The sequence below is a fragment of the Gobio gobio genome (genome assembly GCF_949357685.1).
Source record: "Gobio gobio genome assembly, chromosome: 12".
In the NCBI taxonomy this organism is placed as follows: Eukaryota; Metazoa; Chordata; class Actinopteri; order Cypriniformes; family Gobionidae; genus Gobio; species Gobio gobio.
Window position 1 is genome coordinate 55,115,189 of NC_137105.1, and position 23,031 is coordinate 55,138,219.

Here is a 23,031-nt window from a genome sequence, read left to right on the forward strand (position 1 = left end):
ATGTATTTAAAAGGGATGCAAATGTAAAGGAACAAATGTAAAAATATAAACAGTCCAAAGAACATAAATATACGTTAAAATGAATTGGTAAAGAAACAAAAAGGGGAAAAAAATGAACAAAATGCATTTAAAAGACAGAGATGTAAAGGAATAAAATACACAGTGAACATAAAAAGGAAAAGAATAAATATACAAATTAAACAATATAAAATGAGAACAATACATTTATAAGACAAAAAAAGTGTATATAAAATATATTAAAATACATATAAATATTCCAAGTAAACAATATAACCAAATAAAAAGAACAAAGAGCATTATAAACATACATTAAAATGAATGGGGGAAAAGATAAGTGAACAAAATGTTTCTAAAGGAAGGCGACGTAAAAGGAACAACAATACAAAACGTGGAGATCAAAAGCAACATGGACATCTAAAAAGGAACAAACATACAAAGTATACAATATAAAACGAGACAAAGAAATCTATAAATTAAAAAGTGTATATAAAATATATGTAAATGTTCTATATATGGGAACCAATAAAAGTATAAGTATATAAACATAGGAATAAAGAAAATATAAAATGGAACAATTGAATATTAAAATTATAATTATAAAATAATTGTGACCAACTCTAACACAATGTTGTTTGAGTTTTGAACATTTTTTCAAACTGGCATGATGGGCTGGTGATGTGACATGTAGTGTGGGTCAGTCTAGTCTGGTTTGTAGTAGCTAGCCTAACCAAGCCTTCCATCAACAACCATCTTCATCTGGTCTATAGTTGCGGTCTTCCACAGGTTCTGTGTTGGTTTGTGCAACCCTGGACCTGGTCTCCAGCAACTGCAAAACATGACAGTAAATTAACCACTAAAACTCAGAGAGGAGTATAGTAACATTCTGGAGGGAAAAAGCTTAACCGGTTTCTTAACTTACCCGTCTCTTTCTCTGACGGTTCTGTGTGATGTTCTTCATAGTGTTTCTTTTCTGGGCCTTTTCAGACTGAGCCAAAGAATACTTCCTCAGCAAAGTCTCACAAAATAAAATACATCTTGAGACCTGCCAAATAATACATTAATAATATATAGTTAATGCCAATAAAAGTAAGTAAAACAATTCAATTAAAATGTATTTGTATAGCGCTTTTCACAATACATATTCAGGGTTTTTCCTGGGTCAAAAATGGTCTTCGGTGGTGGCTGACAGACATGGTCATCCATACACACACATACGCACGGTAAAAAAAAAATACCCTACCCACATGATCTGCAAGCGCAATACTGACAATAAATTTGAAATAAATTCAAAGAAAGTTTGTAACTTTTGCTTATCTTATTTTGATACCTTGATGTTTGTTTTTGTTCCTAATTTTTTACACTATTTACTGATAATTGTTTTGGTAATCATATCAATATTAAAAAAATAGTATTAAAAAAAAATGAACAAATAGCCTAATTTTCTGCCATATACAATCAGCTAGCTAACAACAAATTTGTTCTGGGTTCACCTCACTCCAGTCTAAACTAATTGATTTTAGGCTATTTATTTTACTACACATTGTCCACATAAATAAGCTGAAAGACTGTTGATAATTAAAAATAATTCTTACCATCCACTCTTGCTAAAGTGGGTAAGCACACTTGTGTTCTCATTTCAGGTGTTGTTCTGAGTAAATGATTAAACTAATTTGTGAGTTCAGTGTTGGACAGATCAGTTCTAACCAGTCGTTAAAATGATTCGGTTCAAAGGAGTCATTAGGTGGCGAATCGGACATTAGCAGACGCGTTGTGTGTGAATCACGTCTTTAGAAAATCGCGAAAGATTTGTCAAGACACAGAAAACACTTCATAACCGGATAGGATTTGTTTCCTGTTTATTTAAAGTATGCTTTATGTCAGCTGGTCAGAGAATCAGTCAATGTTTTTTGAGCGCATTTCACACCCAGCGGTAATTAAAGGAAGACGTCTGATAGCGCCACGTGCAACATGGATTCGGTCTTCCGACCTTTTGATTTTGATTAACGTAATATGTGAAACATTAGAAAGCTAAGAATGCTTATTTTGAAGACAGAGAGCGTGCGAGCGGGAGGAGCTCACTGGTCGTTCTCTCTGTCACTCAGTTAACTCAAGTGCAGCAGTCATCTGTTCTACATCACTCATAAATCACAATAACTCAACAAATAAGGCTTTGGCGGGACAAAAATTTGTTTTGGCGGCCGGCAAAAAAATGTCAATGTAGGAAAAACCCTGATATTGTTTCAAAGCAACTTCACAGAAAATGCATGCGTCTACATTACAGAAAAAAACAGAGAACATTAAAATAATGACAACATTTTTAAGATTACCTTTTACACATTCAGGGTCAACATCTGTAAAAGTTCTTCAGGATCATGGATCCAAAACTTCTGGATCATGAGGGGGGAAGAAACATGCACACACACAAATGAATATTAATTTGTTTGATAAAACATTAATATTAATTATCAACTTACGGACATGGACTTGCAAAACATACTCACCAGGCCCATACAAAAACTTTACAGTAGATCCAAAATCCTGGTTTGCCTGTAATTCTTCAGAGTCCAAGGATGGTGTTTTCCTGTCCTCTCTGCAGAACAAGTGTAAGTTACATGATCTCAGATTATTCATTCCAAAGCTCTGTTACATTTTATGACAAGCTTGATCTTAAAACTAGCTGACAGTAGGGATGGGCATTATGACCATATAATTATACATACATGAGAAATTATATTTTACAATAACGATATCACAATATATTTATTTTGATGGATATTTTATTAAAATGCTACAGAATAATACTGCTTTAAAAGTCTTCACTGTATGATATTCAATTAATTAATATCACATGATTCTTAAAGAAGCGGAAGGTCTTCTCTATTCTTTTGTTTTATTAAAATGATGACAAAGCTGCAGCCCCTTTAAGAACGGATGCACAGAATGACACGCATCCGGGTTTCCCCACGTTAACTTGAACTGTTTAACGTACTTAAGACATAACTGACTGTTTAAATCAAGTGAATACCTCACATGACAAGGTTTCTGAGATAATTGTGTGCATTTTACAGAAAGATAATTGATTTCGGGATCGCCTGCTGTCTGAGAGAGGCTTATTTTAACACATGCATGTCCCGTTCATTATTCTACATTCATGCATGTTTCCTTGTCAAAATGTCAAAAAGTTTTAGTACAGTCAGTGCTGCGTTATATACGCTATATTCCCATTCCGCAATATAAAACGGTAATGTTAACGTTTACAGCAAAATCACTAACAATAGTCAGTATCATCAGATCGCCATAACACCCAGCCCTATCTTAACAATATTACAACAAAACACAGAAACAGAATATGTAAGTTAATCACGATTAGCATATGACTTTAATGCACTAACGTTATATATCTTGATAAGCAGTAGAAAAAATATAAAGGGGTTTACGTTACCTTCTGCCGTCTGCTGTCCGCCATTGGAAACTTAGTCTGTTCGTATTCATGTTTTTTCGTTCTCAGTCGACATCCCACAATCAAAATTCGTCCAAAATAAGATTTTAACAGGTTTAAAATGATCCATGCAATGCCATTAATGGACAGAAGAAGCCGTCCTGTTGAAGATTAGAAGCCGCGCGATCGCGTCGCGTCCCCGCGAGCCACGAGCAACGAGCAACTCCAACGGCAACGGGTGTATAATTCAAACTGAAGGCGCGCACTGTCATTGGTCAGATTTCTGGATGACGTTCTGATTGACCAATCACGCTCAAAAGAACACGGAAAGACAGCAAGTAGCCTTGCAAATATAGAAAAAAACTTGTTTAAAACAACAGTTAGAAAATGTGTATATTTATTTTTATTTGCTGTTATATTTAATGAATTGGTCAAATGTTGTTTTGTGGTGTGGGCAGAGGCCTGGAAGTTTCAACCTGTGCAGATTTGCAGTGCAGATTTGTACTCTTTAAAAACAATTATTGTTTGATATTTAGTTTGCTATATATTTTGTTATATTTGTATCCAGAATTGAATGTAAAACCAGTTTGAATGTAAAAATACACCTTCACTGTAAAACAGAAAATTAAAGTAAAATATCTTAATTTAAATAAGGAAAAATCTGTAAACTAATAGTGTTTTCTCTAAAACGTTTAATGTAAATTTCTGTGAAGTTTTTTAACTTTATTTGACTTAAGATATTTGACTTATTTTACGGTTTTTGTTTTGCAGCTGTAGCTGCGTTTTTTTTTAGGTTTTTATTCTTACAGTGTAAATATAAAACTAATAAGATTTACTTTAAAATGACAAAGAATAATGTTAAATTGTTAGTATGGACATAAACATAAACCTTTAATATAATGAGCTAAATATTGTATTACAGTTGTTAATTTACAGATATTGTTTGTAATTTTGCATGAATTTGTTATTTATGAAAACAGAAAAATAATACAGTGATGTTCCTGTATAAAAAAATGAGAATTACTGTAATTTGTCATTAATGATATAATCCTTAAAATAACAGTCAAGTTGTTTATTTAGATATTGTTTGTAATTTTACATTGTTTTAAACATAATTCAAAATTACAAGAAAATACTGTAAAAAACTGACGTTTTTTTCTGTAAAATTAGGATTATTTTTATTGGTTGCCTTATTTTTATTGGTAACCTTATTGGTTGCACCTACATCTATTGTGAGTGGTGGATTTCAAACCTCAAAACGCCCCTCTTTTGCAGCGTGTTAAAGTTAAGAATCTTGGAGTGACACTTTTTGTGAATAGTTGCAGAGCTGAAAGATCTGCTTGTGTTTCTGTGTTTCTTGAGCAAGTGAATCCCTGCTCTTTTTTATTCCATATTTTTATTTTGAGCATATCAGTTTTTGGTGTTTTTAAAACAAACTTTTTCATTTTCCACATTTCATCTCCTTTTTATTTAATTCTATTATTGCCTACAATTTGTAAAACTTTGCAAAAATTGTTTGGGGATAGTCTAAAATGTTTGGTTAATTATCCTTTGTTAATTCCATTACATTTCTTTGTTTATTTCATTACATATTCAGATTTTTTTGTGAACGTATATGTTCAGACAGGGTTTTTATTTTGTACTGTTTTTATAAAAAATATTTGATTTAGAGACTCTTTTCATGCAGTGGTTTTAAGGCCCTGACACACCATTCTGATGGTTTGGCCCAGACCCAGGCAACGTGAACCAACCCCACAGTCGGCTTTAGTCATTGCTAGTTCAGTTTAGTGTTTCAGGGCCTTAAGAATTATTTTTTCTGTGTAAAAAGCTTGTTTGCTGTAGCCTATAGTAGACCAGAGATAATTCTCAATCCTGAAGTGCTCCCCTGCCCCCCTCCTTCTGAGAACAGCCAGCACAAGTGTCAGTCATTAACATATGAAAGGTCTTCTTCACACCTAACAGTCTTCAGTCCTAGCACACCCAGCAGTGTTTCAGCTGTATATGTCCGTGAAATTTCACGGATTCCTGTATACGTCCGCATACGTGAGGTTTCCGGGTTTTTCTGGAAATATACTGTTCCGTGTTACTCTGATCCGCTTTTTCCCACATACATCCGGTAAACATCAAATTACACAGGAGTATACCATGCCCGGATAGTGCCGGATTTCAGTGTTTTCATGCAGTGTTAAAAACCATATAAACAACCACTTAACAACCAATATAACGGGTCCCTTTATCCCTTTAACTGCTCTAGTGTAACTTGACATTTAATATGAGACTCAGAAACACTGAACACAAAGAGAGATGAGTTCGGTTTTTATTTCTGATTTCACCTCAAATCTGTGGACAAACATTCAGTGATGAACTTTGACCCCAATGTCCAGATATAAGACACTTATTTTCTGACAGAATCTCTGGTGTCAGATTGAGGATGAGGTTTGGGTTTCTTTATCATCTCTTAAAGCTCTTAGTGAGTTTTTTCCTGGTCTCTGTCACCTTGAGCTTCTCGCTGGAGGATTGAAAGACACGGTTTTCCTTTTCTCTGTGTTTTTCTACTTCTCTATTTTCTGTGAAGCTGCTTTGGATCAATGTGCATTGTGAAAAGTGTTAAACTGAATCTGACATGAATGCATTAATTACAGAGAAAATACAAGGTTGATCTGTTTTGATTTACTATTTAATTTAAGTTAAAATATTTATATATTGAAATTCTTTATTTTACTTAATTTGTAACCTGTTCTTTGTTGTTGATTGATCAGAGTGGATAGAGATGATCAGACTGGAGATTCTCCTCAACCAGTGAATGATGAGCTCCAGAGAGTCAAAGACCGACACAAAACCAGCATGAAGAACAAGTTTGAGAGATTATTTGAGGGGATGAAACTCCAGGAGAATGAAGCCCTCCTGAACAGGATCTACACACAGCTCTACATCATAGAGGGAGAGAGAGGAGGAGTGAATGAAGAACATGAGGTTTTACAGATGGAGCAAACAGCCAGAACACAACACTCACAAGACACTCCAATCTACTGCAATGACATCTTTACAGCCTCACCTGAACCAGGACGTGAGGAGAAAGAGCAGATCAAGGCTGTTCTCACTAAAGGCATCGCTGGAATCGGAAAAACCGTCTCTGTGCAGAAGTTCATTCTGGACTGGGCCGAGGGAAGAGCCAATCAGGATGTAGATTTCATGTTTGTGCTTCCATTTCGAGAGCTGAACTTGATCCGAGATCATCAGTACAGTCTTCACAGACTTCTGCTGGACTTTCATCCTGAACTTCAAGATCTGGACTCAAGGATTTATGAGGAGTGTAAAGTTGTGTTCATCTTTGATGGTCTGGATGAAAGCAGAATCACACTGAGGTTTTCAGACGCTCAGGAAGATTCTGGTGTGACTGAGACTTCATCAGTGGATGTGTTGATGTCAAAGCTCATGAAAGGAGAGATGCTTCCCTCGGCTCTCATCTGGATCACCTCCAGACCAGCAGCAGCCAATCAGATCCCCTCCAAATACATCAACCGTCTGACAGAGATTCAGGGATTCAATGAGCCTCAGAAGGAGGAATATTTCAGGAAGAGAATCAGGGACGAGCATCAAGCCAGCAGAATCATCTCACACATCAGAAGAGCAAGAAGCCTCCACATCATGTGCCACATACCCGTCTTCTGCTGGATCTCATCCACTGTGCTTCAAAAGCTCCTGGAAGAAGATCTGAGTGCAGAAATCCCTCAAACTCTGACTGAAATGTACATCCACTTCCTGCTGATTCAGATCAACATGAGGAATCAGAAGTATGAAGAGAGAGATCCAGAGAAACTCCTGCCGTCCAACAGAGAAGTGATTGTGAAACTTGCTGAAGTGGCTTTCAAACAGCTGATGAAGGGCAATGTGATGTTCTATGAGGAGGACCTGAGAGAGAGCGGCATAGACGTCACTGACGCCGCAGTGCATTCTGGGATCTGCACTGAGATCTTTAAGGAGGAATCTGTGATTCATCAGAGGAAAGTCTACAGCTTCATTCATCTGAGCGTCCAGGAGTTTCTCGCTGCTTTCTATGAGTTTTACTTTCATGTGATCAAGAACAAGGAACCACTGCATAGATTCAGATTTTACAGATCTGATGAAGACTCTCTGTATAATCTACTAACATCAGCTGTAGATAAAGCCCTCAGGAGTGAGAATGGACAGCTGGATCTGTTCCTGCGGTTCCTGCTGGGCGTCTCTCTGGAGTCCAATCAGAGACTCTTACAGGATCTACTGACACACACAGAGAAAAGCTCAGAGAGCATCAAGAGAATCACACAGTACATTCAACAGAGGATCAAAGATGGACATGGACTCTCAGCTGATCAATCCATTAATCTGTTCCTCTGTCTGCTGGAAGTGAAAAATCAGACTCTGTCCAGAGAGATTCAGGAGTTTGTGAAATCAGACAAACACTCAGAGGAGGAACTCTCTCCGTCTCACTGCTCAACAATCGCCTACATGCTTCAGATCTCAGAGGAGCCGCTGGATGAGCTGAACCTCAGGAAATACAACACATCAGCTGAGGGCAGAAGAAGACTGATACCAGCTGTGAGCAACTGCACAAAAGCTCTGTGAGTGTGAATTATTCACTAATGAAGAATCATGTTTAATAATAAATCAGCACCATTTGCTAAATGAGAGGTTTTCTCCTAAATAACAAGCTCAGAGTCTTAAAGGGCTCATGATGTGCCTTCTCATTATTTTAATGTGGAAATGAAGCAGTCAGTCAAGTTAACATTATTTAGGAAATGGATTTACACTCTAATCAAAACTTATAGACAAACACGATAAATGTCACCATTTAAAAGAAAAAAAGATATTTTGTTAGAGCTTTTGTAGCAAAGGCGCCGCCATCTTGCAGAGCTATAACCTGTGACATCACGGGGTTGGTTGACGCTGTTGGTAGGGGTGGGCGATATAGCCTCAGTTATATCACCATATTTCAAGAATATTTGTGATAATGATATTTATGACAATATAGAAAAACATATATGGAACAAAGTGTTATTGGTGATTGCAGCAGCATTTATTAGTGCAAACACACACACACACACACACTCACTCACTCACTCACACACACTCACACACAATCACACAGAGTAATAGATAAACTCATAATCTCTGTCACAAGTAGTCGACCAATAGAGGCTCCAGCGCTGTTTGCAACGCAATTCTGGATTAATAAAAAATAGACAAACAACAATAATTCAGGACTCCAGCAGTGAAGGACAAGTTAGTTAAATCTTTATTGTGTGTAATACAGAAGGATCAGTAAAGATGATGGTAAGGAAGATGATGGGATGAGGGATAACGTTTGGAGATTATCCACCGTATGGAGTCCTGATTGGTAAACGTGGAGTCATGGTGAGAAATATGTGTTTAGCGGTTCATCAGCTTTGATCTCTGTGTGCTGTGGAATGACAAATGAGTGTTTATAATGATTGAGCTTCATTTTAACTTCTGACAGTCAATATGGAAACATATTCCAGTATAATTATGAAATCTAACCCTTTAAAGTCTGTTCCAGCCTCTGCTACTTTCTTACAAGAGTATATTGACTGAACCAGGGACAATAATCATTTAAAATAATAACAACAATTAATAAACTAATAAATATTAGGGGTGCAACGGATCGCAGTTGATTCGTGATCCATACAGACCAGACCTCAGTGTTCGACACGCATGTGATTTGTGGATTAATTGCTACTTTTAAAAATCTGGACTTGCGAGCTGTTATCTGTGCACGCACACACACACACACACACACACCCGAAGCGCACAGAGAGAGAGAGAGAGAGAGCGAGAGAGAGAGAGAGGTGTGTGTTTCATTGCACGCAAACACCGAATTGATTTCAGTTTTGCGATTGATTGGACACAAAAAACTGTCAAAATACCTCTCCAGGCTAGTATTCTGTCGGTTATGTGAACAGTTGAGAAAGAAGCCAGACCTGTGTGTCAGTATATTCTGTCCATGAGTGGGCATGCTCCCTGCTGATGATTGGCTACAAGTGTGTTGTGGTGCTTGGTCCGATCCACTTTCAACAGTGTTTCTCAAAAATCACGTACTGCTACAATGAACATGAATAATAAAATGATTGAATTTCCATGCTCAGTAGTTCATCATTCATCTTTCATCCAGGCTAGAATGTTAAAATATTTTGTTCCAGGTTCCTGAGTACAGACAAGTGGCAACTTCCTTTACATTCCTTTATTGTTATTTCATTATTGTTTTAACGTTATATTATTTAATCTTTTCTAGTCTTGCTGGCTGTAATCTCACTGATCAGTGTTGTGAGAGTTTGTCATCAGCTTTTCAATCCTCAAACTGTGCCCTGAGAGAGCTGGACCTGAGTAACAATGACCTGCAGGATTCAGGAGCGAAGCTGCTCTCTGATGGGCTGAAGAGTCCAAACTGTCAGCTGCAGATACTGAGGTATTTAAGAACATATAAAGTATAATTTATAGTCGGCCGGTCATAATGTTGGTGTGTGTTTGTAGATGATCTGACTGTTGATGTGTGTGTTCTGCTGTCTTTCAGTCTCGCTGGCTGTAATCTCACTGATCAGAGCTGTGAGAGTTTGTCATCAGCTCTTCAATCCTCAAACTGTGTCCTGAGAGAGCTGGACCTGAGTAACAATGACCTGCAGGATTCAGGAGCGAAGCTGCTCTCTGATGGGCTGAAGAGTCCAAACTGTCAGCTGCAGATACTGAGGTATTTAAGAACATATAAAGTATAATTTATAGTCGGCCGGTCATAATGTTGGTGTGTGTTTGTAGATGATCTGACTGTTGATGTGTGTGTTCTGCTGTCTTTCAGTCTCGCTGGCTGTAATCTCACTGATCAGAGCTGTGAGAGTTTGTCATCAGCTCTTCAATCCTCAAACTGTGTCCAGAGAGAGCTGGACCTGACTAACAATGACCTGCAGGATTCAGGTGTGAAGCTGCTCTCTGATGGGCTGAAGAGTCCAAACTGTCATCTGCAGATACTGAGGTATTTAAGAACATATAAAATATAATTTACAGTCTGCCGGTCATAATGTTGGTGTCTGTTTGTAGATGATCTGACTGTTGATGTGTGTTTTCTGCTCTCTTTCAGTCATTCTTTTTGACATGATAATCATAATTGAATTGAGCCATGAGACCAGTGCAGATTCACACACCTATTAAGCACACATACACTGGGGGTGTGCAATATTGAAAAAAAATAATACCTCAATATTTTCTTGGATTTTGTTGATGAACTATAATTGTATGATATTTTACTGAGTGTGTGTTTTTTGGTCTGGTATCTTGTCTGGTTTAGAACTGTCATGGAGAGCTGACTCCCAAAGATTTTCATGTTTTTTATATTCTGTGCATTGGTCCATCATCTATCACTCACAAACACACACTCACACATTTGGACACGCACAGTAAATTAATCAAAGTACGTTTAAAACCTCAGCCAATGAAATATCAAAGTTAAACAGAGAAACTTCATCATTCACAGAAATGTAAATGTGAATTTCTGGAGGACTGCATGTATTATAAAAAATTTTAAGTGTGTTTATTGAATTACTACTGATATAATTTAATTGAGTAGCATTATTGCTGATGTTTGAAAATCCAGTGTGTTTTAATGTGTTAATAAGACAAATATGAAAATGTTTTTGATGAGACATATAAAGAGAACTAGATAGATGACGAGACTGTTTTGATCCATCTGTAGGTTGTCTGGCTGTATGGTGACAGAGGACGGCTGTGGTTTTGTGTCTTCAGCTCTGAGTTCAAACCCCTCACACCTGAGAGAGCTGGATCTGAGCTACAACCACCCAGGAGATTCAGGAGTCAAGCTGCTCTCTGACAAACTGGAGGATCCGAAATGCTCACTACAGATACTCAAGTGTGTCAAATACTGATACTGACATAATGAACGCATGTGTGCATGATGTATATTTACATTAATGTGTGTTTGTGTGTTTATAGTGTTGATCATGAAGGGGAGATAAGGATCACAGCAGGACCACGAAAGTGTATGTTTACAAACAAACAAACACACACACACACACACACACACACACACACACAAACACACACATGTTGGATTTTTGAATCTTCGTGGGGACTTGCCATATACTTCTATTGTTTTTATACTGATGTAACATATTTTCTGTCCCCTAAGCCCATACTCCAAACCTACCCTTCACAGAAAACTTTCTCCATTTTTACAATTTTAAATAAGCAAAATTTATACATTTTTCTCATTTGAACCACTGGTTGGTCCCCACAATGATCTCTAATGTTCTAACATTTACAGTGAAACAATCCCACACACACACACACTCGTCTTGTGACTGTTGTTCTAGATCTTTCTCTCTTCTTGTGTTCAGGGGCCTGTGATCTCACACTGGATCCAAACACAGCACACACTCGTCTCGTTCTGTCTGAGGGGAACAGGAAGGTGAAGTGTGTGAGAGATCGTCAGCCGTATCCTGATCATCCAGAGAGATTTGATGAGTATCGTCAGGTTGTGTGTGGAGAGAGTCTGACTGGACGCTGTTACTGGGAGGCTGAATGGAGCGGAGATGCTGAAATATCAGTGACATATAAAGGAATCAGCAGGAAAGGATGGAGTTATGACTGTATGTTTGGATTCAATGACAAATCCTGGAGTTTGATCTGCTCTGATGACAGATTCTCTGTCTGGCACAATCATATCTGGACTGATATCCCTGCCATCCGTTCATCCTCTAAGAGAGCAGGAGTGTGTGTGGACGTGTCAGCCGGCACTCTGTCCTTCTACAGCGTCTCTGACACACACACACACACACACACACACACACACACACACATACACACACTTACACACATTCAACACCACATTCACTGAACCCCTCTGTGCTGGATTTAGGGTTTATTCTTATGATTCTTCAGTGTCTCTGTGTCAGATTAAACACACACACTTATAAATCCTCTTTCTAACGTCCACATACACACAGACTCATCAAATCTCACATAATTTGTTTTATTAATTTATGTGTTTTTCATTATTATGTTGAAGTTATGAAACTAGATCAGACACACACACACACACACACACACTCTCTCATTATCTCTCTCTCTCTCTCTCTCTGTGTGCACATGCTTGAGCGTCTGAGCTGAACGGGTGTGGAGTACGAGAGCGTTGGCCTGCGGGCTGTGTGAGTTTCTATATTTTCTTCTTTCTTTGGCAAAGTTGTTTGGTGTAGTTGTGGAGGTTTTGCTGGAGTTATGGAGAGTGTCCAGCGTGTGCTGTCGGAGATGGCAGCAGCGGAGAGCGTACAGCTTGATAAGCTGACGCGGCGGAATGGCATTAAAGTTATCTCCGCGGAGCGCTGCTCTATAGAGGACTGCAGCATAGCAGTTGCTCAAGTTGTGGGATATAGGAGTATCTTTTCGGCATCTAGGATGAACAGTGCTTTTGTTTTGTTCCTAGATGACGTGAACAAGGTTAATGAGATAGTCGCTAGTGGAATTGTGTTGAATGATTCGTATACACCGGTAATGCCTTTGATTCAACCGGCGAAAAAAATCTTGTTGTCGAATGTTCCAACTTTTTATAAAGGATGAAGTGATCCAAAGAGAACTGGCCAGGCATGGAAAAGTTGTTTCGCAGTTTAAAAAAATCACCTTAAATTGCAAATAGGCGCAGTTGAAGCATGTTGTTTCTTTACGGTGGCAGGTGTATATGATTCTGAACAATGAGAATGCAGAGTTGAATCTCGCAATAAAGTTTAGAATTTATGATTTTGACTATGTGATTTACGTTACATCGGAGGCAATGAAGTGTTTTAAATGTGAACAAGGAGGACATCTTGCTCGTGAGTGTCCTGATAATGTGGAACACGATGCAGTAAAGAATAATATTGAAGGTGAGGGACCGAAAGATAATGTGGAGAATGGAAATCAGGAAAAAGAAAGGGAAGTGCTTGAGAATGGTGAACAAACTAATCAAGAAGAAACTATAAATAGGAGTAATGAGGAAGAATTAGGAGAAGGGGAAATTTAAAAAACAAATGATGCTGCTGGCCCTTATGTGAATGTAGAAGTTTCAGGAGACATTGATATGACGGAGGATGAAAATCTGTTCAAAACACCAAATTTAAAGAGAAAAACTAGTGGAAAAAGTAGAGGAAAAAAAGCTGAAAGAAGAAGACCAGACAAAGGAAAAGATGGTTCAAGAAACCATGTCTGACATTGAACACAATAACTCCGATGATTCTGTGACAGGAAGTGAGTGTGAATCTGTAAGTTCAGTTGACTCAGTCTCTCAAAGAAGATCTGGGAGGAGTGCTTACACACTTCAAAACTACGAACGCAAGGCAAGTGGACTTTGACCTCAATACCAAAACTATGTCTGGCAAATAATATGAAGCGAACTAATTCAGACAAGACTAGGGTGACATTTAAGGGATAATATTCAGGGCTTGACATTAACAACCGCCATTTGCGGGTATAAGTTAACGTTATTTCGGCTGCACACTAGTCACTCTGGCTGTTGAACTTATTGTAGTCTTCTCAAACGCCGTCTGTTATAATCGCGTTGCGCATTATAACCACTCACACGTGTTTATATTGAGTTTATGAATGCAATGTCTCATAATCAGAGGCGTTCAGAGCGCGCGCCGCGCTCTCTCCCTGAAATCTGCACTCAAAGCAGAGATAAACGTGCGATATACGCAGGAGATTCACTCATCATACAGTGTTGGACTGTTTTTGTTCTATTTCAGCAGCGAAAATTGTTTTAAAACACACAGCAGAACCACAGCGCATCTGATATGACTGGCATAACGCAGGCGAATTTAGGGACCGTCTCTAAAGTTCAACACAATATTGGTAACGTTATACACATTTCAAACTTCAATAGCATTTGAAGAGAATGACAGTCATACAACTGACTGTAAAGTTATAATTTAGGTGTCAGGTATGATGCACACATTTTGATATTTAATAATTAAACTGTCAAATCATATGGAAATATGGATATGCATTATTTCACTAGGATACTGTTTGGGCTCTAACACAAAATATGCTGATTTAAATGCATCACTGCTGAACACTGATGAGAATATTGCTTGAGAATATATTTACAGAGATAATATTAGAGATTATATTTACGATAAATTATTATTATTTATGCATTATGCGTTGCTATTGAGGCCATTAAGGAAGGAAATCCCACAGAATCAGGCTTAAAAAAGTGCATAGAGCTGCTTTAGTTATTTGTTGTTTGTTGAATTTCAAATATAAAACTTGTTGAAATGTTTTAAGTGTGTGCATCTGTTCTTTTTGAATACTTTCATCTCGTTTGAACAAAACCGTGATAATATTGATAACCGTGATAATTTGGGTCACTATAATCGTGATGTTAAATTTCCATACCGTTTCATCCCTACCGGTAGGTAGACCCAAACGTACTGTGAGGGTCTGCTAGGAACGTTTGGCCGAGTCTCCTGTCAGAGAGATCTTCAACTCCTGCCTCCGGCAGAACTTCGACCGGATCCCGAGGGAGGCTGGAGATATTGAGTCCGAGTGGACCATGTTCTCCACCTCCATTGTCAAAGCGGCTGCTCGGAGCTGTGGACGCAAGGTCTCCGGTGCCTGTCGAGGCGGCAATCCCCGAACCCGGTGGTGGACACCGGAAGTAAGGGATGCCGTCAAGCTGAAGAAGGAGTCCTATCGGGCCTGGCTGGCTTGTGGGACTCCTGAGGCAGCTGACAGGGACCGGCAGGCTAAACGGACTGCAGCCCGGGTGGTTGTGGAGGCAAAAACTCGGGCCTGGGAGGAGTTCGGTGAGGCCATGGAAAAGGACTATCGGCTGGCCTCGAAGAGATTCTGGCAAACCGTCAGGCGCCTCAGGAGGTGGAAGTAGTGCCCTACCAACGCTGTTTACAGTGGCGATGGGCGGCTGTTGATGTTGTCGGACGGTGGAAGGAATACTTCGAGGATCTCCTCAATCCCGCCGTCACGTCTTCCATTGAGGAAGCAGAGGCTGGGGGCTCAGAGGAGGACTCGTCCATCACCCAAGCTGAAGTCACCGAGGTGGTCAAGAAACTCCTCGGTGGCAAGGCACCGGGGGTGGATGAGATCCGCCCTGAGTACCTCAAGTCTCTGGATGTTGTGGGGCTGTCTTGGCTGACACGCCTCTGCAGCATCGCGTGGCGGTCGGGGACAGTGCCTCTGGGATGGCAGACCGGGGTGGTGGTCCCTCTTTTTAAGAAGGGGGACCGGAAGGTGTGTTCCAACTATAGGGGGATCACACTTCTCAGCCTCCCCGGGAAAGTCTATGCCAGGGTACTGGAGAGGAGAATTCGGCCGATAGTGGAACCTCGGATTCAGGAGGAACAGTGTGGTTTTCGTCCTGGTCGTGGAACACTGGACCAGCTCTATACCCTCTACAGGGTGCTGGAGGGTTCATGGGAGTTTGCCCAACCAGTCCACATTTGTTTTGTGGATTTGGAGAAGGCATTCGACTGTGTCCCTCGCGGTGTCCTGTGGAGGGTGCTGGGGGAATATGGGGTCCGGGGTCCTTTGCTGAGGGCTGTCCGGTCCCTGTATGACCGAAGCAGGAGTTTGGTCCGCATTGCCGGCAGTAAGTCAGACTTGTTCCCGGTGCATGTTGGACTCCGGCAGGGCTGCCCTTTGTCGCCGGTTCTGTTCATAATTTTTATGGACAGAATTTCTAGGCGCAGCCAAGGGCCGGAGGGTGTCAGGTTTGGGGACCACACGGTTTCGTCTCTGCTCTTTGCGGATGACGTTGTCGTGTTGGCCCCTTCTAACCAGGACCTTCAGCATGCACTGGGACAGTTTGCAGCCGAGTGTGAAGCGGCTGGGATGGGGATCAGCACCTCCAAATCCGAGGCCATGGTCCTCAGTCGGAAAAGGGTTGCTTGCCCACTTCAGGTTGGTGGAGAGTTCCTGCCCCAAGTAGAGGAGTTCAAGTATCTAGGGGTCTTGTTCACGAGTGAGGGGAGGATGGAACGGGAGATTGACAGACGGATCGGTGCAGCTTCTGCAGTAATGCGGTCGATGTACCGGTCTGTCGTGGTGAAGAAAGAGCTAAGCCGTAAGGCGAAGCTCTCGATTTACCGGTCAATCTACGTTCCTACTCTCACCTATGGTCATGAGCTTTGGGACAAAGGACAAGATCCCGGATACAGGCGGCCGAAATGAGCTTTCTCCGCAGGGTGGCTGGGCGCTCCCTTAGAGATAGGGTGAGAAGCTCAGTCACTCGGGAGGAACTCGGAGTAGAGCCGCTGCTCCTCCACATCGAGAGGGGACAGTTGAGGTGGCTTGGGCATCTGTTCCGGATGCCTCCTGAACGCCTTCCTGGGAAGGTGTTTCGGGCATGTCCAACCGGGAGGAGGCCCCGGGGAAGACCAAGGACACGCTGGAGGGACTATGTCTTCCGGCTGGCCTTGGAACGCCTCGGTGTCCCCCCGGAAGAGCTAGAGGAAGTGTCTAGGGAGAGGGAAGTCTGGGCATCTCTGCTTAGACTGCTGCCCCCGCGACCCGGCCCCGGATAAGCGGAAGAAGATGGATGGATGGATGGATGGATGGATGGATGGATGGATGGATGGCTAGACTAGACAGGTGGTATTGTTTTAAACATCATTTTAATATAATTAAACAATGTGCAATTTCTCCTGTGGGTTTCTCAGATCATGGTTTAGTCAGTTGTAATGTATTTGTCACTAATGTAAAGCCAAGAAGTGCTTATTGACATTTTAATACGGTTTTATTGCAAGCTAATTTTTTTTGTGAGGTGTTTGGCCATTTTTGGCAAAAGTTAAAGAACAAGAAGTCATCCTTTGATTCTTTATAACAATGCTGGGACTTTGCAAAAATAGAGATACAGCAACTGTGCCGTATGTATACACTCAATGTTTCGAGAGACATTTCCCGATCCCTGAAAGATCTAGAGAAAGAGATAATTGAAATGCAAAATTTAATGGAATCTGTTAGACAGAGAATGTGTCAAAATTTTAAAGGATAAAAAGAAAATTTTAGATGATTTGTTGGGGGTTAAAGCTCAGGGTGCTTTGGTACGCTCGCGTTTTCAGAGTGTAGCACAGATGGATGGCCCAACCAGTTTGTTTTTTGGACTTGAAAAGAAAAATGGCCAAAATAGAACCATGCATTCCTTGTTATCTGAATCAGGTACAGAAATTATAGAGGCTAAGGAAATAAGAAAAAGAGCGGTAGGTTTTTATTCCGAGTTATATTAGAGTGGTCACGTGGAGGTGAAGGATATAGCCAATAAGTTTTATGTGAGTCTGCCTAAAGTTCTGGACGAAGCAAACACTGAGCTGGAAAAACCTTTTACGAAAGGTGAGCTGTATAACGCCCTAAAGAGTATGGAGTGCGGGAAAGCTCCAGGGATTGACGGAATTCCTGTTGAGTTTTATAAATCACTCTGGGCAGTTTTGGGTGATGATCTTCTGGAGGTGATTAATGACAGCTTGACCAGAGGGTCGCTGCCGACAAGCTGCCGGAGACCAGTGATCACCCTGTTACCGAAAAAAGGAGACCTCAGAAACATAAAGAACTGGTGACCTGTGTCACTCTTATGCTCTGATATAAAAATCTTATCTAAAGCCTTAGCAGTTAAGTTGAGAGAAGTGATTGGTGGGGTCATACATATAGACCAGACATTTTGTGTTCCCAATAGATCGATCTTTGACAACATTCATTTCATTCGAGATATTTTGGATGTCTCTGGATCATTGGGTTTAGATTTTGGCCTTATTTCCTTAGACCAGGAAAAAGCCTTTGACCGGGTTGAGCAGAAGTACCTCTGGAAGACTCTGAGTGAGTTTGGTTTCAGCCCGGGTTTTATTAAAATGATTGGGGTGTTGTATGTAAACATTGAGAGTATACTCAAAATTAATGGAGGGTTGAGTGTTCCTTTTAAAATTACAAGAGGTATAAGACAAGGGTGTGCACTTTCTGGCATGTTGTATGCTTTAGCCATTGAACCTCTGTTATTAAGGATTAGGGCAAACATTGATGGGTGGAGTATACCGCAATCTGAGTGTAAGATTAAGTTATCAGCTTATGCTGACGATATTGTGGTTATGATAAAAAATCAAGAAGAAGTAAACAATTTACAGGTAATTTTAAATGAGTTTGGTCAATTGTCTTCAGCTAAAGTTATCTGGTGTAAGAGTGAAGCCATTGTAGGTGGAAGATGGGAAGGTAGATGCCTTCCTAAACTACCAGCTGGACTTGAGTGGAAGAAAAGTGGTTTAAAATATTTGGGTGTTTATCTTGGAGATGATTCAATGTTGAAAAAAAACTGGGAAGGGTTTTTGGAAAAACAAAAGGACGTCTGGAAAAATGGAGATGGTTGTGGACAAAAATGTCCTTTAGAGGACGTGTGACAATTATTAATAATCTGGTGGCTTCGATGTTCTGGCATCGTTTGGCTTGTACTGAGCCGCCAAGTGGACTTCTCGCAAAACTGCAGACTGTGATAGTGGACTTTTTCTGGACTAAACTTCACTGGATACCGCAGAGTGTACTCTATCTTCCTAGAGAGGAAGGGGGACAAGGACTGATACACCTGGTCAGCAGGGGAGCAACCTTTCGCTTACAGTTCATTCAAAGATTTTTAACAGTTCCAGAGGATCTGGTTTGGAGAAACGTTGCTGGATCTATTTTCAGACAAGCTGGAGGTCTGGAGGTCTCCTGATCTTAAAGGAGCTAATGGGGGGATGTTGGAGAACTTGGAAGATTTAAGTATTCACAGGGCTGACCATAAGAAATTGTATCGAAACTGTGTTAACGCCAAACAGGAAACTCATGAATATTCATGTAAGCTCCGCCCAGCACCACTCAGAGCCATAGAGAGGGCGGAGCCACTGAGTAAACGTGTCGGACTCAGTGGACTGAGAATAATATCAGCTCAGCAATATCTATATTGGAAGGGCGACAGGTATTTCACAAAGCATTTTAGCACTAGAACTAGCTCCTAAATCCATGAAATGCTAGGAGTAGTCAAGAGGACTCCTAAGTCACTAAGACCAAATCACTAAACAATCCTACTGGCTGTTAATATACAACATTGAGGCAATAGTGATAATAAATGTATCTTTAATAAATAAAAAAATAAGCACAGAGGTCAACCCCACCCTTACTCTTAGCTTAAGACTTCTCTCTATTCCTTAGTAAGAGTTGCTCTCAGCAGCTTTGTGAAGAGGTTTTAAGAGAAAACTTTTACTGCCATTTAGGAGAACTCTTAGTGGTGAGATCAAATGTTTTGTGAATACGGCCCCATGTCTTCTGTCACAATCAGAAGAAAGCAGACATGGTAAGTCAAAATAACAAGTGTTTATTGCAGAATGAGAGAAGCAGAGCGGGGATTCAAACAGGTAAGAGTAAAAGCAGATGAAATGCTCCGTCTGAAACATTCTCAGAGCCTGTAAAGGGTGGAATTAAAAACTCAGAAACTCACTACGGCTTACTAAGGGTGGGAATCACAGTTTACCGCACGATACGACACTGTCACGATATTTTGGCCATGACAACGATATGTATCACAACACCAGCGATTCTGAGACAGACGATATATTGGGAGAAAATCATCCACAATATATCATGATAACGATCATGGTCTAAAAGTCACATGATGTATTTCATTTATTAACAGTACATCTATTTTATAGAACAGCAACAATGTACAATAAGTGCAGAAGTGCACACACAGCTGACAAACAGCCATAAGCTTGAACAATGATTATTTGCCAGAGAGAACAGTTTGTGACTAAATCATGTGTAGTAAAGAAAGCTCACATCTCTAACTTATAAGTCGTAGCAGCAACATCTCACATTTGTGTAAATTACATTTAACAAACCCCTCAAACTACAGATTTATTGCTGAAAAGAAATTGTGAAATGCATACATTACTAAAAATAGTGATGGTAAAAGAAAAACACCAGGGCCCGTATTCATAAAGAATCTGAATGCAAAGAGGAGCTCCTAGTGACAAAATTCTAAGAAAATTCTTTGAAATGTGGGCGTTTACTCTTAGAATTAACAAAAAAATCCTAGTAAAGAAAAAAGTAATTCAGAAAGCATCTTAACCCTTAAAAGAAGTCTTAAGGTCAAATTTGTTAGGAGCATGGACGAGGACTTTGAAGAGGCTTAAGAGTTTATTTAGCAGCGGAGAGGGAGAAGAAATGTGTTGCAGACAATGGATGACAGTGACTTAATGAGACACTATAGATTAGATCGTGCAGGGATCATGTTTGTTGCATTAAACCCAACTTTCAAACCACCAATCAAATAGACATGCCAGCAATCAGTGTAATTGGAAAGAGTGGAACAATGTTTATAGTTCTAAGCCAATCAAATACCTTATAGAAAATAAACAGCATTGTAAATAATAAAAGGATTTATATACATGGGTCAAAGACGAAACAGGGTTTTTCAAGCATCAAAAAAATAAATGTGTAATACAGCTTTAAATTTAGTTTTTTCCTGTACATTAGAATGTGTCCTGTTTAATTTTATATTTTCTTTAGCAAAAAATAATGACTATCACACATTTTTTACCATGATTTACAGAAGACACCCACTAAAATGTCATTCAGTGTAACAATATTTATGTATCAGAAAATCTTATTAGGCATATTTAAAAAAGGAATCATTTGATGGCATATTAAAAGAATTTTTAAATCTTTATACTTTGCCACTATCCTTCAAACCACTAGGTTTACCTATTTGCCAGCAATAAGTTTTTGTAAGGAAGTGAAAATCATTTAAAATATAATAAAACATTTTGTATGATCACATTATTTCATATATTTGAATGATTACAGGTTAGAATAAGTATATTGTTTAATTTTTTACATAAATATATCTGTTACACTGAATGAAAAAAGCATTACCCTAAATGACGAAACTTCTACTTAAGCTTATATTGCAGGCCATAAGCTTGCCATCTATATCAAAAAGTGAGCTTGACCAGTAAAGTTAATCACAATTATTCACAACATCTACTTATTTAAAAAAAATTCTAAATATAAATGTTTTTTTGGCATTTCACTGAATGACGTGCGGTTTTGTAACTTAGGATACCACACCATGAAAAGGTGGAATTATCAAATATTTAAGAGCAATGGATTCACTTTTCTGCTGCACCACATGGTCTTCAGGGGGCCTTTTGATGATGTCACAGACTGTCGAATGACTATCTGTTTTTTATATGATTTCAGAATGGCTTCTTGATCCTGTTACACTGAATGATCTCTTACAAACTGGATTTTTGGGACAAAAGTCCCCTGGTTATTTAAATACTTAAAAAAAATAAGTAAGACATAGTCCTTTTAATATAACACAGCCAACACATATTTGAAAATGCCAAGAAAAAAAATACATTTTTTACTTGTTATTTTATACATTTATTTAAAGATGTAATGGCAAAATCAAAGTCCGGACCATTACCCTGAATGACAATTTTACACTTTGGAACATTATTTCCCCTAAATGTTGACATTTTATTTTGACAAAAGTTATTTGAAATAGTAAAGTAGACAGTTTACTTGCATTTAACATGTTTTTTATGTATATAAAATGACTTTTGTAAACATAATTTGATGCGGACACCAAAATTGTGACGTCTCGTCTTTGACCCACATATATAATGTGTGTGTGTGTGTGTGAGTGTGAGTGTGTGTGTGTGTGTGTGTGTGTGTGTGTGTGTGTGTGTGTGTGTGTGTGTGTGAGAGAGAGTGAGAGAGAACGGTAAAATAGATCAATTTGCGCTTGTAATTTCAAAGTGAAGGCTTAGAATAGACCCTATACATAAAAGCGCTCTTTTTTTCCCCTTTTTGGACAACCAACCAATCACAGTCTTCAAAAAACTGTGTCATACGTAGCAACGGGTCAGCCCCGCCTCTTCACTGAGATACAAGTTTTTGTTTTTTCCTTGCTCAGAGTTGCTCTCAGATCGGTCCCGAATAGCTCTTAAGCTAAGACTCCTACGTAAAAGTGTTTAAGCTAAATTAGGAGTTTTCTGAGAGGACTCTTAGAATCTTTATGAATACGGGCCCAGTTATAAAACCTTATAGAACAAAATATGGGCCACATTTCAGAACCAAAGGGTGCAATGAGCTATTCTGTGAACATGAACACACTGCAGTGCTTTCTAACAAGAGTTTCTGTCCACTGTAAACTCTTCTGTAAATCAACTTAAGGCACATATTACAACTGGGCAACTTATTTTCTGTGCGCATGGACACATTTCAGTGCTTAGAGCTGGTTTATCTTTAATGCAAAAGCATTCCCAGTAGATTAAGGGGAGAGTCACATATGCATGTTTCTCTTCCAGACCCAGCTCTGGAGCAGCTGAAGGTGTGGACGTACTGGTGCTACTGCTGTTGAGCGTCTGTCCAAGCGGATCAGCAAGCACAGATTTCCTCCTCTTTGGAAAGGGAAAGATCTTTTCCAGGCTCACTGTAGTCTATCATCCCCTCAGCAGCAAACAGTACCTGGTGCTTCTTCCTGCTCAGGAGGAGGA

General features: G+C 39.5%; 1 protein-coding gene and 1 long non-coding RNA gene across 2 annotated transcripts; one reads left to right on the plus strand and one right to left on the minus strand.

Moving 5' to 3' along the window:
* Positions 1 to 780: 780 nt before the first annotated feature.
* Positions 781 to 2,461, minus strand: LOC307135165. The gene is made up of 3 exons (XR_013817638.1): positions 2,349 to 2,461; positions 941 to 1,063; positions 781 to 847 (listed from the first exon to the last, which is right to left on the minus strand). It is a non-coding gene; the product is annotated as an uncharacterized lncRNA (long non-coding RNA).
* A 3,765-nt stretch (positions 2,462 to 6,226) lies between these two features.
* Positions 6,227 to 12,438, plus strand: LOC307134793 (NLR family CARD domain-containing protein 3-like; the record flags this gene model as incomplete). The annotated part of the gene is given in 8 exon segments (XM_079830790.1): positions 6,227 to 8,061; positions 9,750 to 9,923; positions 10,029 to 10,202; positions 10,308 to 10,481; positions 11,199 to 11,372; positions 11,456 to 11,502; positions 11,860 to 12,323; positions 12,325 to 12,438. Coding segments are annotated over 8 exon segments (3,078 nt in total). The 5' UTR covers positions 6,227 to 6,304.
* Between the last annotated feature and the right edge of the window lie 10,593 nt (positions 12,439 to 23,031).